Source organism: Brassica napus, chromosome C7, assembly GCF_020379485.1.
Source record: "Brassica napus cultivar Da-Ae chromosome C7, Da-Ae, whole genome shotgun sequence".
Taxonomy (NCBI): Eukaryota; Viridiplantae; Streptophyta; class Magnoliopsida; order Brassicales; family Brassicaceae; genus Brassica; species Brassica napus.
In genome coordinates this window covers 31493740-31508605 of record NC_063450.1, presented here as the reverse complement: position 1 = coordinate 31508605, position 14866 = coordinate 31493740, and the positions used below count along the sequence as shown (strand labels likewise).

The following is a 14866-nucleotide window of genomic DNA, read 5'->3' as shown; positions in this document are numbered from 1 at the left end:
AGCAGTTCTTGAGGATGAGAAGAATTTCTCCAAGAATGCTCTCTTGCACTCATTCCAAGTAGTGATAGAGTCGCTGGGTAGAGACTTCTCCCACTGACGTGCCTTATCCCCCAAAGAGAAAGGGAATAACTTCAGCTTCAAGGCATCCTCAGACACACCATTGGTTTTTGACAACCCACAGTAGCTGTCGAACCTATCCAAGTGATCAAATGGGTCCTCTAGAGCCAAGGCATGATACTTGTTGTTCTCGATCACGTTGAGGAGTCCTGACTTGACCTCAAAGTTGTTGGCTGCCACAGCCGGTGCTCGGATTCCCAGTCTATGACCATGAATGTTGGGCCGGTCATAAGCACCAACGGGTCGAGCTGCCCGTGGTTGGTGTTCTGCCCCATGCGGTGGATCTGCCATATCAAGTGTGCTTGGTGTTCTTCTTCTCTTCTAGCTCTAGCACACTCCCTCTCTAAAGCTCTGATGTTTGCTACTATTGGAACTAGGTTTGATGGACCCCTGCTCCTCAAGTTCATACACCTGAAACTTAAATGTAGGTGAAGAGGAAGAATCAATAACAAAACAAAATTAAAATGACTTAGTCTCAAGCAAGTGACTAAATCTCAATGTTCAAATCTACTCAGAATTTGGCAATGGCGCCAATTTGATGTTAGGAGTTTTCAAGGCTCCTAAGACAAATGTTGTAGTATAGTGATTGTCGAACCAGTTTTGAGGGATATCAAAGCACTGAGAATGCAAGTGCTCACTTAATCTAAGTGCAACCAATGATTTAGATGGGTTTTAAATTACTACTAATACTAGAAAGCAATTACAGAATGATATTTTCTTGACTAAGGGAAAAGAGAACTCATGGGCATAGGGATTAGACCTTGGGTGATCAAGTATCGAACTAAGGATGGCAAATGATCAATCAAACTATCAACCTTAAGCCTAGACACAATTCTAAGCAAGCTCTATGTCTAGATAAATGCTCATTTGCTAACATATCTCAAACATCAAATGTCTTTGGTTGAATAATATGAAAGCAATCATTACTAACAAGTCTATTAGCTATCTTAGCACCTTTAACAACAAATGTCTTTGGCAAAGTATACTAAAGCCTAGGAGAGTTGTCTCAGGCATTTCATCAAACACCTTTCGGGTGGGAAATGCCTATTGATCAACTTTTGAGTGGCCAACTCAGAAGATGCATTGGGAATACTCTACTAGCAAGGAACAAGAATGATCTACACTAAAACATCCCAGAACTAACCTAATCACCCTTAATCTCCCTAACCCATGAATTCAAAAAGTGATTACTCACTAATCTCCATGATTCCTCTTAAACCCATATTGGATTTCAGATTAACCATGTAGAGAAATAGATAAGAAATCAACAAGAACACAAGATGAAAGCAATGAAATCTGAATCAAAAGAGGTTTTTTACTAGTTCTTCTCTCCCAAAAAAAGAGATTATCTCTGGTGGCTTACAAAGGTCCTTAAAAACATAGGTTTTCAGAAGTAAAAACGTGCATAATGAAATGACCAAAAGGCCCTTGAGAAATCATGAATTCGCCAAACAAATAGATGCGGAGCGACCTCGGCACGTCGCTGCGAGAGGTCGCTCCTGGGTCGTTTCTTCGCGAGCGACCTGGCTGTGTCGCTCTGAAGACGTCGTTCCCGGGTCGTCTCCTCGCGAGCGACCTGGCTGTGTCGCTCTGAAGACGTCGCTCCGGACCTCGTTGGGTGTCGTCTCGCCATGGAAACGCGAGCGACCTTGAAACGTCGCTCTGGTAAGTCGCTCTAGGAGGGGTGTCTCGCGATAGAAACGCGAGCGACCTCTCTACGTCGCTCTGGAAAGGTCGCTCCGAGATATGTGTCACAGCGACTTCATGTAGTCGCTTCGGGAAGTCGCTCCAGGCAGTGCTCGTCCAAAGATCACTCTAATCACCTCCCTTGAGTTCCAAATGTACCCAAATGTCTCCAGGAAATTCATGTGGTACTCCAATACCTAATAGAGACATATGTATGCAAAATGCAACCTAGACATGGCTAAATCCTAATCTATATGATGAAAATGCACATGAATAAATGGATAAAGCAATGTGAATATGCAAGATATCAGTGTAAAATAAAAGGATGATACAATCGTGGAGTCGATATATTATCTATTTTCTTAACTCAAAATATGTTCCGTAGTGCGATAGTTCAATAACGTAATGTGTCTGAGGATACAACTGCAAAAATCTTATGATCTACGTTACTCTATCAGAAATCTGACGAAACTAATTTTGTTTATACTCTCGGGGTTAAAAGAAATATCAAAGAAAAATAGGAAAAAATAATGTGAGGAATTGTTTTCTGATTGTTTTGTTTATGTTCGAATTCTCTCAATTAGAATACGAGAGCATCTCCAATGGAAGTTCTATCCATTTTGCTTTAAAAGATTTTAGGAGGGATTTTTCTCAAAATAATGGACCCCCAACTATATACATATATACAATATATACAATATATATATATATATATATATATATATATATAAGTTTAGAACTCCAATGGCGTCATTGGAGGTGCTATGACTTAGGCTTCCTTTATGTAACCAGCCAAAAAGGAGCCAACGTATAAATGGAGCAATTAGTCTCGTCAAATGTATTAAAGGAAATTGACTCCCTATAATCAATTTGGTAACGTTAGCTTTCAAGAAGAAGATATTTTATGTTTGACTAACACGAATGATCTTTTTCTTAAATAGGTTTACATTTCATTTTGTTCATGAATAAGATTTTAAAATAAGTTATTAGACATTTAGTCTGACTAACCATTTCGTATTCTAATTCAAACTCAAATATCCAAAGTGTATATTTGTTAGTTTCTATACTTAGCTAAATTCAAAACTTTATAAACTTTGTAAGTCATACACATTGGACCTCCATTTTTCATTCACAACAATTTCGATTTTGACAAACAAACACAATAATTCATAGTGTTCACGGTAACGGTTACATCGTGCCTAAATTCCGGTTTTTCCGACAGACATTTCTTTCGAAAAATTTATGGTCCACACCACTTCGTCAAAACCGATTTCCAACAATGTATTCATTAAAAACAAAGACATATACATGTGTGCAAACGGAACAATGGATTATAAATTGATCGTATATTGTCACGTTATATTTTCGTTTAGCCTTGATTAATTGATCAGATAACAAAAGAAAATAAATAGTGATGAAATCATTATTACCGTACGTATAAGTTAATCTGTCAAAGCAACTTTCACCAGACTCTCTTTCTCTCTTGTTATTGGTGATCACATCTGAAAGCACACATAAAATTATTGCCTTTCTTTAGGAAAAAGGAGAGTTACTTACTTCAATGTTCAATATTAACTTTATGATAGTTTTTATTTTTTTAAAAGAAATTATATGTTTATAATTTTATATGAATTATCAGATATTATATAATTAATTTTGACTTTAATAAATGTAATAGTATAATAGTCTCAATAAAAGTATAAATAGTTTTTAAAGTATTAAAAATATTCAAAGTTTATATAGTTTAAAATTTATTTCCTAAATAAAATTTCTAATATCAACATTTTCTTAAATTTCATGTCAAATTTGTTGTGCTTATCTTTATATTTGAAAATTTAGTTTTTTTTAAATGATATGATATATTATTAAGACTATTTTAATTATTTTAGTATTTTCAGAATGAAGGACTGAACCAATAGCATGTAAATAATATCATCCCGTGGATCCCCACAAAATTTAATAAATGTTATAAATCCATGATATGGATATGTGGATTGCCATTAACCATCAAGGAGGTTTACATCCGACCAGACTATCCGGTCCGTCTACACCCGTCTCCGGTTTGTCTCATCCGTCCAAGACTAGTCAAGATGAAGACTCATTCAACCGGAGCATTTATGAGCTTTGACCAAGTCTAGATATTTGTGGTCAATATGTAATAAATGTGTAGATACTCTCCTTGTTGTAAACCCTTGGAACCTCCACTATATATTGATAGTGAGAGCTAATGAGAAAGACACAACTTTCACAACAACACTTCTCTCATATTTCTAACACGTTATCAGCACGATTGTGCTCTCCACCTGAGAAATCTCTCTCAGCCGGCGATCCTCTTTCCGGCCAGCTCCTCCGGTGCTCAGCCTTTGCTCCACCGGCGCTCAGCCTCCTCTCCACCAGGCCACCTCTCTCTCTCCGCCGGAAAACTCCTCTCTCTCTCAAATTCCGGCCAACTCTCACGGTGGTCCTCTCAGATTCTTGTGGTGAAAAAGGTAAACAAATCAAAACCTTGAAATCTATAGAACACCATTATGTCTGAAACAAATCTAGGATCTATATGAATCCATAACTTATAAACAATCTATGGATTTAAAATATTGATCTTGTTTCTATGATCCATATGATCCATATGAAACTTGATTCTAAAAGTATCTTGAATCCATAAAACTTAAAATTCTCTAAAGGTTCTATGTTTCTCTAAAAACTTATAAACTTATCAAAATACCTAAAGATCTACATGAATCTTGTTTATAAAAACTTATGAATCATAAAATTATTAGAGAAAGCTTAAACCTTTTGATTCAATCCTTTTGTTTGGCCATTTTACCAGATGTGATAAACATAAGTGTATAATCTGGCCAAAACAAAATTCCATCAATCCCTTGCTGTGCCATTTTCGGCCAGATCTCCTAAAATCAGTCAACCCATCAATAAAATCGAAATTAAAATCATTCATTGCATATCCTTGACTATTAATATTTATTTTGTAACTATCAAAGTTTTAAAAACCTTTTATGATTTTATAAATGCATAATCGATTTTATAAATGCTTGTTTGATTTTATTAAAAGCATATCTTTGACTGAAAATTATTTCTAAAGTTTTATAAGCCATAGTCTTTATATGTCATAAGGTAGAATAAAATCTGGTTGAAATCATTTGATCATATTGTTAATTAAACCAACCATGAACCGATTTTATATCATACTGAATTTTGATCACATAAGTTTGCTAGTTAAAATAAAACTTGATCTAGTTTCATCCTTGAACTTGATTCTATGATTAAATTATGTACTGATCATTTGCATACCTGATAGCATCATTTAGTAAATCATTAGATCGAACTTGAATCATCCATGAACTGACCTTTGCATGCATCCAACTATCATATTGTTAAAACTGGACATAGGTATCACATAATTGAAACCAAACATACATGTTCGCATAGCTTTAGCAATGATGATACTAGTGCGTCTGAAGTGGTTCATGTTGTTTGCATCTAAATGATTCACACTGTTTGCATATAGTTAGACAAAATCGGTTTCCATTTAAAATTTAGTACATTTGCTTTATTCAAAATTTATAAACCAAGTTTTAACCGATTTTGAAAATCTACTTTGGTTTACAAATATCTTGAACATTATAAAAGTTATTTGTCTTGTCCATGATGCATTTTAAATCCATCCACATTGATTGACAAAATTTTTATCTTAATACATATAAAATATTTTCTGAAAATAAAATGCATAATAAATCATCAATCTCCTTGGCATATAAATTCAAGTCCTGAATTATATTATGAATCCTTACTCCTTTATGGATATTTGATTCAGATGTCGAAAATCAACAACCTTGAATATGCTTCCCTCAATCTCTCCGGAGATAATTACCTCCAATGGGAGCTTGATACCAAAATCCTCTTAAGGTCCAGAAACCTTGGTGATACTATCACTGAAGGCACTGAGCCATCAGACAAGGATAATTACAAGGCACTTGTTGTCATTCGCCATCACCTTGCTGAAGGTCTCAAGGACCAGTATCTCACAATTGAGAATCCTCTGGAACTTTGGACAGAGTTGAAAACCAGATTTAATCATCAGAAAACTGTGATATTGCCAAAAGCCCTTTATGATTGGAGAAACCTGAGAATCCAAGACTATAAGTCTGTGGAAGAGTATAACTCGGCTTTGTTCAAAATAGTCTCAAAGTTGAAACTTTGTGGTGAGACTATTACTGATGCTGATATGTTGGAGAAAACATTCTCCACATTCCACACCAGCAATGTTGTGCTTCAGCAACAGTACCGAGAGAAGGGTTTCTCCACTTATGCTGCCTTAATCTCTTGTTTGTTGCTAGCTGAGCAAAACAATGAGTTGCTCATGATGAACAGTGAGCTAAGGCCTCCTGGTGCTAAAGCATTGCCTGAGGCACATGCGGCCGTAGAGCCAAAGGATGAGACTCCAAGAGAGTCATACCATGGTCGCATGAGAGGCCGTGGTAGATGGCAAGGTCGTAACCGTGGATTTCAACCACGTGGCCGTGGATTTCAACCACGAGACCATCTTGGTCGCAGCCGAGGCCGAGGCTACAGCCGAGGTCATCAAGCTAACCGTGGGTATAAGTCCGACTTCAAAACCCATGGCTCGAGCTCGACCAAATCTGCTTGCCATCGTTGTGGGATGACCAATCATTGGGCTAATAAATGCAAAACTCCCCAACACCTTGTTAAGCTCTACCAGGAGAGCATAAAGGGCAAGAACTCTGAGGCAAATTTCGTCCATTATGATAATGAGAATGATCTGGACCATGAGGATGATCAAGCCCATGGCAGAGATGGTCATGAGGATTTTGAGACTTCAGACCTCCTTACAAGTGGCTGAATATGAAGATTTCGATATCATATTGCTTTTGTCTTTGCATTCTTGATTTGGCTTTATGTCTTTTTCCTATGTTCTATGACTTTGCATTCTAATGCATTATATTCTCCTAAAATCAAAGAGAAATCTGTTAAGTTTCAAAGACATTCGCATGAATGATCTACATGTTGAAACTAGGGGCGAGGGAAAGAAAGAATTCCTCTTGATTTATGAAAATGCCCAAGGCCATAAGAAAGTCCTAGAGACTATCCCTGCTATATCAATAGGCCTCTATTGTGCCAATATAAAATCGAGTGAGGCTAACACTTCAATTCCTAATGAGTTCAGAGAAGCCTTTAAACAATGGCATGAAAGGCTTGGCCATCCTGGCAGATCCATGATGCGCAAAATAATCTCGAGCTCAACTGGCCATTCCTTGAAAGATAGGATAACTATCCCTATGAGCATTACATGTATTCCATGCTCACAAGGAAAATTAATAATAAGGCCATCACCTGGAAAGGTGAGTAAGGAAACATTAAACTTTCTGGAAAGAATACATGGTGATATATGTGGACCAATACACCCACCTTGTGGGACATTTCGATATTTTATGGTCCTCATTGACGCATCGACCAGATGGTCGCATGTTTGTCTATTATCATCTAGAAACTTAGCATTGGCAAGACTATTGGCACAGATCATAAGACTGCGAGCCCATTTTCCAGATTTTCCACTAAAGACTATACGTCTTGACAATGCAAGTGAATTCAGTTCCCAAGCTTTTAATGATTACTGTATGTCCATGGGGGTAAGTGTGGAACACTCCGTGGCACATGTACATACACAGAATGGATTGGCCGAATCCTTCATTAAAAGAATCCAGTTGATTGCTCGACCATTACTCATGAGGTCGAAGCTACCAGTATCAGCTTGGGGACATGCGGTATTACATGCTGCTGAATTAATACGCATAAGGCCATCCAGTGAACATAAATATTCTCCATCCCAATTACTCTCGGGTCATGAGCCAGACGTATCCCATATCAAAATATTTGGATGTTCTGTGTACATCCCTATTGCACCACCACAGAGAACAAAAATGGGACCTCAAAGGAGGATGGGAATATATGTTGGTTTTGATTCTCCAACCATTATTAAATATCTTGAGCCTACTACTGGAGATTTATTTAAGGCCAGATATGCTGATTGTCATTTTGATGAATCAGAGTACCCAACATTAGGGGGAGAAAATAACAAGCTGGGAAAAGAAATTGTATGGAATCAAACATCCTTATCATGGCAAGATCCTCGGACTCAATCATGTGATTTAGAGGTCCAGAAAATAATTCATATGCAAAAGCTAGCTAATCAATTGCCTGATTCCTTTGCTGACCCGAAAAGAGTGACTAAGTCCTATATACCAGCTTGTAATGCACCAATAAGTATTGATGTCCAAGATGGACACAATCAAGTGGCTACAGAGTCTAAAGCACGTCTTAAGCGTGGTAGACCAATTGGTTCCAAAGATAAAAGACCTCGGAAACTAAAGAAAGGTGCAAAAGAAACCGAGGTCATAGATTGTCCAGACAAGGCCGAAATGGCCATGCCTAAGGTACCAACCAATGAGACTCGGGACGCCGAGCCTCATGGTACTGAAGGTGCTAATGATGAGATCTCAATTAATTATTTAATGTCTGGGACAAGATGGAACCGGAATGATGTCGACATCAATGATATATTTGCATACCAAGTAGCCCTTGATGTTATGGACTTAGATGAGGATCATGAACCCACGTCTATACTAGAGTGCACTCAAAGATCAGATTGGCTCAAATGGAAAGAAGCCATAAACGTGGAGTTAGAATCTTTTAAGAAAAGGAATGTCTTTGGATCGATTATCCGGACACCTTATAATGTTAAACCAGTGGGATATAAGTGGGTATTTGTGAGGAAAAGAAATGAACATGGTGAAATTGTAAGATACAAAGCACGGCTTGTTGCACAAGGATTCTCACAAATACCAGGCATCGATTATGAGGAGACATACTCCCCTGTGGTGGATGCAACTACATTTCGATTTTTAATAAGTCTGGCCATCAAAGAAAATTTGGATATGCGGTTAATGGATGTTGTAACCGCATACCTTTATGGTCCACTGGATAACGAAATATATATGAGATTACCAGAGGGTGTTGAGCTCAAAGCTAATAAAGGTTCTCGAGAAGAACACTGCATAAGGCTGAACAAATCCTTATATGGACTTAAGCAAAGTGGTCGAATGTGGTATAATCGCTTAAGCGAATACCTTGCCAAAGTTGGCTATAAGAACGACCCTATCAGTCCATGTATCTTTATAAAGAAGTTTGCAAACAAAGGATTTGTTATCATAGCAGTGTATGTTGATGATTTGAACATCATTGGAACCCCTGGGGAAATCGCCCAAACAGTTGAATATCTCAAGAAAGAGTTTGAAATGAAAGACCTAGGTAAAACTAAAGTCTGTTTGGGGTTACAACTTGAGTACATAAAAGGAGGAATCCTTGTGCATCAAAAGGCATATACAGAAAAAGTACTCAAGAGATTTAACATGGACCAGGCTCACCCATTGACCAGCCCAATGGTCGTGAGGTCCCTTGGAGTGGACACTGACCCATTTCGTCCTAAGGACGAGAATGAGAATGTCCTGGGTCCAGAAGTGCCTTACCTCAGTGCCATAGGAGCGTTACTGTATTTGGCTAGCCACACTAGACCAGATATATGTTTTGCCGTGAGTCTCCTAGCCCGTTTTAGTTCATGTCCGACCCAAAGGCACTGGAATGGAATTAAACATATCCTACGTTACCTTCAAGGAACTAAGGATTTGGGTCTATTTTATACCAATGAAACCAAAGATGGTTTAGTAGGCTTTGCTGATGCAGGCTACTTATCTGATCCACACCATGCTCGGTCCCAAACCGGATATGTGTTCACTCATGGTGGTACTGCAATATCATGGCGTTCCATGAAACAAACTATAGCAGCCACATCATCAAATCACTCAGAAATCTTAGCCATGCATGAGGCAAGTCGTGAGTGTGTATGGTTGAGGTCTATGACTCAACACATCCGATCAGATAGTGGAATGGTCGAGGACAATGGTCCGACCATCATATATGAGGATAATGCAGCCTGCATTGCTCAACTCAAAGATGGGTATATCAAAGGTGACCGAACCAAACATATACTACCCAAGTTCTTCTTCACACATGAGTTGCAGAAAGCCAAGGAGGTCAGCGTCACTCAAATCCGGTCAAGTGAGAACTCAGCCGACCTCTTCACCAAGTCACTTCCCACCAGCACATTCAGGAAGCTCACGCAGCAGATTGGCATGCGAAGACTCAAGGACCTTCAGTGATGTCCAAATCAGGGGGAGTAATGTGTGTTGTACTCTTTTTCCTGTCCTTGGTTTCCCTTTTTACCACATTGGGTTTTGGGTTTTCCGGGAGAGGTTTTAATGAGGCAACGTTAGCACATTACAAGCCCGATATGGTTATGGCATCCAAGGGGGAGTGTTATAAATCCATGATATGGATATGTGGATTGCCATTAACCATCAAGGAGGTTTACATCCGACCAGACTATCCGGTCCGTCTACACCCGTCTCCGGTTTGTCTCATCCGTCCAAGACTAGTCAAGATGAAGACTCATTCAACCGGAGCATTTATGAGCTTTGACCAAGTCTAGATATTTGTGGTCAATATGTAATAAATGTGTAGATACTCTCCTTGTTGTAAACCCTTGGAACCTCCACTATATATTGATAGTGAGAACTAATGAGAAAGACACAACTTTCACAACAACACTTCTCTCATATTTCTAACAATAAAATATTAATTGGACAAACTAGTCGTAGTTGGGTGGAGTCATTTACTTTCACAAATGGGTATGTAGATCGTATCACAAGGATCCCCACAACAATAACACAAGGCCACACTCGTAGACTAGTCGAGTGGGGTCATTTGGCCATCAAATCAACAGTCGAAATATCTAGCTTTGGCTTCTGGATTTTTCCCTATAATATGGCAATAAGTATTAACGTTACAACCGCGCACTCAAAGAAATTTTACTTTCAATCTATCTTCTCAGATCTTATAACCAACAAAAATAATGTCAAATCATCTTCAAGGGCACCTGACTACTTGCGCAAACCCGGTTTTAACCAAAGATGAGCAAGAAGTCGACGAAAAAATGGTGAGCTTACAAGCGGAGAGTATAGTTAACACCATGGCTTTCCCCATGGTTCTCAAAGCTGCCTTGGAGCTTGGGGTCATCGACACAGTCGCTGCAGCAGGCAACGGCGTGTGGCTCTCACCGTTTGAGATATCCCGTAGTCTCCCAACCAAACCTACCAACCTGGAGGCGCCAGTGTTGCTGGACCGAATGTTGCGTTTACTCGTCAGCCACTCAATTTTAAAGTGCCGTATGGTTGAAAATAACGCTAACGGTCGAACCGGAAAGATGGAGTGGGTATATGCAGCCGAGCCGGTTTGCAAGTATTTCTTGAAAGATAATGACGGTTCTGGTTCTCTCGCTTCTCTGTTTATGTTGACCCATAGCGAAGTAGTTTTCAAGACTTGGTACGTACTTCACTATTCTAAAAATAATTAATAAAACATTGTTTGGATATCGCCTTTGGGATATTCAGAATTTTCTAGTCATTGAGAAAAAAGTTGAATCGAGTTGGTCGTCAATTATGTTAAACCAGTCATAACAAATTATCTAAACCTCATTACAACGAAATATGTATATAAACCAATCATAAATGAACAGATGAAGACTTTATTTATTTTTCACAGGATAAATCTTAAAGATGTGATACTAGAAGGAAGAGATGCATTCAGCTCTGCCCATGGCATGAAACTTTTTGAATACATTAATTCGGATGGACAATTTGCTAAAGTGTTTGATCGTGCCATGTCAGAACCTTCCACAATGATTATGAAGAAGGTTCTGGAAGTGTACAGAGGATTTGAAGATGTAAACACTTTGGTGGATGTTGGAGGAGGAAGTGGAACTACATTAGGTCTAGTCACTTCCAAGTATCCTCATATTAAGGGTGTTAATTTCGACCTACCTCAGGTTTTAACCAATGCTCCGTTTTATCCAGGTACAAACTAATTAATGTTTTGAAAGTTATATACTAATGTTTTAGTATCTACCTCTCTAAACTTTTTTTTTTGTTAATTTTACTAATTATAGGAGTGGAGCATGTCTCTGGAGACATGTTTATAAATATTCCAAAAGGAGATGCAGTCTTTATGAAAGTAAGTATAGATATATTATATATATAAAGTTTGTTATCTTCTTTTTTTCCTATGTAAGTTTGGCATCTTCGAGTTTTGTTAAAGTCCATTATTTATATAATAATTTTTGTTAAAGTCCACTTTTTTTATAGTTGATACTTCATGATTGGACGGACGAAGATTGTATAAAGCTTCTAAAAAATTGTTGGAAGAGTCTACCGGAAAAAGGAAAAGTGATAGTTGTAGATATGATTACACCAACTGACCCAAAGGGTGGTGACCTTTTCTCTAAGACTGTGTTTGCTATGGACATGTCGATGCTAACACAATGTTCGGGCGGTAAAGAGAGATCGTTTTTACAGTTCGAGAATTTAGCATTTGGTTCAGGTTTTCTTCAATGTGAAATTATTTGTCGTGCCTATTCATATTCTGTTATCGAATTCCACAAATAGATTTAGAATTTACGAAAACAAAATAATGATTGGTTTGGTTAATGTAAAATTACGGGCTAAAAACCTGGTTATTATATATGTGTGTGTGTGTATGTTTGTATGGAGAATGAATAAACTGTGAGATTACAAAAGGAGTTGATTCCCAGCTTGTGCATCTTTATAATTAACGTTTAGTGAGGTCTTCGGTTCGTTGATCGTTGGAATAAAATTAGAGCTTATTTTAATGACTTTATTGCGCTTAATATTAGTACGGTGTCGGCTTGCTCAATTTTCTTTTCAGTTTGTGATGATTGCTAAGTATTAACCGAGTGTAATGACTCTGATTGCTGATGAAGTATTTATTGCTTTATGTTTGTAATTGAGATTGTTATTTGAACAGTGAATTAATAAAATGTCACATATGGTACGATATTTTACTGTGCTTTTAGAAAATCTTATAAATAAAACATCAAATATTTTGAAAACTATGAATACGGATTTAAGAATTTATAAGTTAATACTCACGTCTTTAATAAAATAATTAATATGAATATTTATTTCAATCAAGTTCGTTTTTGTCTACATAAATTTCTGTTATGAAAGTTGAAAATTTACATAATCCGACGTTAGCCATGAAGTAGGATAAATAAATAAAAGATGAAAAAATGCTGTTGGAAAGATCCTTTCTTTTTCTGAGCAACACTATTCGCCTCCATGTAGATATGCTTGAAGGATGAGAAAGATACTTGGTAGACCAATAATAGATTTTGCAATGCTCTGACCGTCTATAGTTAATGGTTCTTTCAGGTCCGCTCACTCGGCATGTGAGTTCCATCATCGGTGCGTTAAATTTTCGGAGGCTTAAACGTTTTATTTACCTACCCTACAATTACCATATTGATCCTTTCTCCGTGATTTGGCTTCACTTGCATGATATCACGAATCACTTCCCGAAAGATCACTCATTCTTCCATTACTCCAGCTCAGACACGCTTAACTTTAGAGTTATATCTTGATATGTGATCGAAAATGTATGTGCACACTGGTAACATATAGTCAAATCAATTATTTTAAATATTTTTATATACCACAAATCGGGATATTACAGATTTTTGTTTGCAGACGTCAATACGATGATTAAAGGACTCACCAGTCAGGTGTTAGCAACCACTTTACTATACCCTCAAATAATCATGTTATCAAATCAATAGAAACGTAAGTGTTGAATAACTTGCAACAGAACCAAAGCTTCATCTTCTTCAGCATTTTCGCTTGTTCAATGGGTGAAGATCCCCAAGTTACTGCAACACCCGAACGATCCCGAACGATCCATCTGGTAGTCCCAATCTTAGTGGTATATTGTATAGGCAGCATCATAATTGCATTTCAACATTTGAGATGGTGGCCTTGTCCAGTAAGGATTTTGGCTTCTGCTTGCAGGAGAAGGAAGTGATGTACTTGTTACATGAGTGGATCGAGAAAGTTTATCTCTAATACTTTTATTTCCTTTTCTAATTTAATCACGACTAGTCACAACGTAGACATTGTGTCTTATGCTAAAATTGTTGTTGGGAAATCATGGTCCATGTCTAAGTACTTGGGGATTTTCTCGTAATCCTGCATAGATATAAATATTCACAAATTAAATATATTATAATATTTTATTAATATTTTATTTTTGATTACAATATTTTTAATTTATATTATAGTTAATATGCATGATTTATTTAAATAATACTATGTTACTAAACTTATGATTTTGGATATATAATATCATGTATGTTTGGTTATTATTGGATATATTGGATAACATCTACTTTTTTGATTAACCATAATATTTTTGTTCTATAGATTAAAAATTGATTAATTTCGTTATTTACATTTAATTTGAATCGTGTTTTATATTTTTAAATATCTTTCATAAGATTATGTATAATTTAATATATGTTGTTTTAAGAATCAAATAGTAAAAATAAACTAAAGTGTTGAATGATTCAAAGTTATATAAATGAATATAAGAGTGATATTTTTTTAAATCTCATGCATATATATATATATATATATTATACAAAAGAACTTAATTTAATAGTCATATCTCTGTAATATTATTTGAGAATTTCATATTTATTTAAATATGTTAAGTCGTTCTATAATTTATATGTATATATATTACGATAAATAATATATATTATTTTTTTTATTGATTTTTTTATTTTGGATATTAAATTAGGATTGGTCCAGTTACTTAGGATGAATTGTGTTATGGATATTTCTTCAAATTAGAGTACAATTATTGTTGGGAATCTTTCAAAAATGACTCAAAATTTCAAGTCAAATACAAAAATAACCTATGCTTTTTTGAAACTTTGTTTTGTCCTATTAACCCTAAAAGTTCTAGTTATTCACGAAAATGCCATTACTTTTTTTTTCTTTTTTTCTCGAAAATAAGGCTTTTACCTTATTATCCTCATCTTCACCAAATATTTACAACTTTG

General features: G+C 36.6%; 1 protein-coding gene across 2 annotated transcripts; it reads left to right on the top strand.

Annotated features, from left to right (window-relative positions):
* The first annotated feature begins 10702 nt into the window (after positions 1 to 10702).
* LOC106427553 (indole glucosinolate O-methyltransferase 4) lies at positions 10703 to 12523 on the top strand. Of its 2 annotated transcripts, none has more exons than XM_013868282.3 (4): positions 10703 to 11274; positions 11494 to 11804; positions 11897 to 11961; positions 12093 to 12523. In XM_013868282.3, exons 1-4 carry the CDS (start codon positions 10805 to 10807, stop codon positions 12390 to 12392), a joined length of 1146 nt encoding a protein of 381 aa, XP_013723736.1. In that variant the 5' UTR covers positions 10703 to 10804; the 3' UTR covers positions 12393 to 12523. The 2 variants fall into 2 exon arrangements, with proteins under 2 accessions (XP_013723736.1, XP_013723737.1); XM_013868283.3 differs by having other exon boundaries at positions 10726 to 11274; positions 12077 to 12523.
* The last annotated feature ends 2343 nt before the right edge of the window (positions 12524 to 14866 follow it).

What these genes read in the sequence shown, in the direction of transcription:
- LOC106427553 (XM_013868282.3), top strand. Translation starts at nt 10,805, where the DNA reads ATGTCAAATCATCTTCAAGGGCACCTGACTACTTGCGCAAACCCGGTT. An exon ending in CAATGCTCCGTTTTATCCAG is followed by an intron (nt 11,805 to 11,896) that starts GTACAAACTAAT and finishes TACTAATTATAG; the next exon opens with GAGTGGAGCATGTCTCTGGA. An exon ending in GAGATGCAGTCTTTATGAAA is followed by an intron (nt 11,962 to 12,092) that starts GTAAGTATAGAT and finishes CTTTTTTTATAG; the next exon opens with TTGATACTTCATGATTGGAC.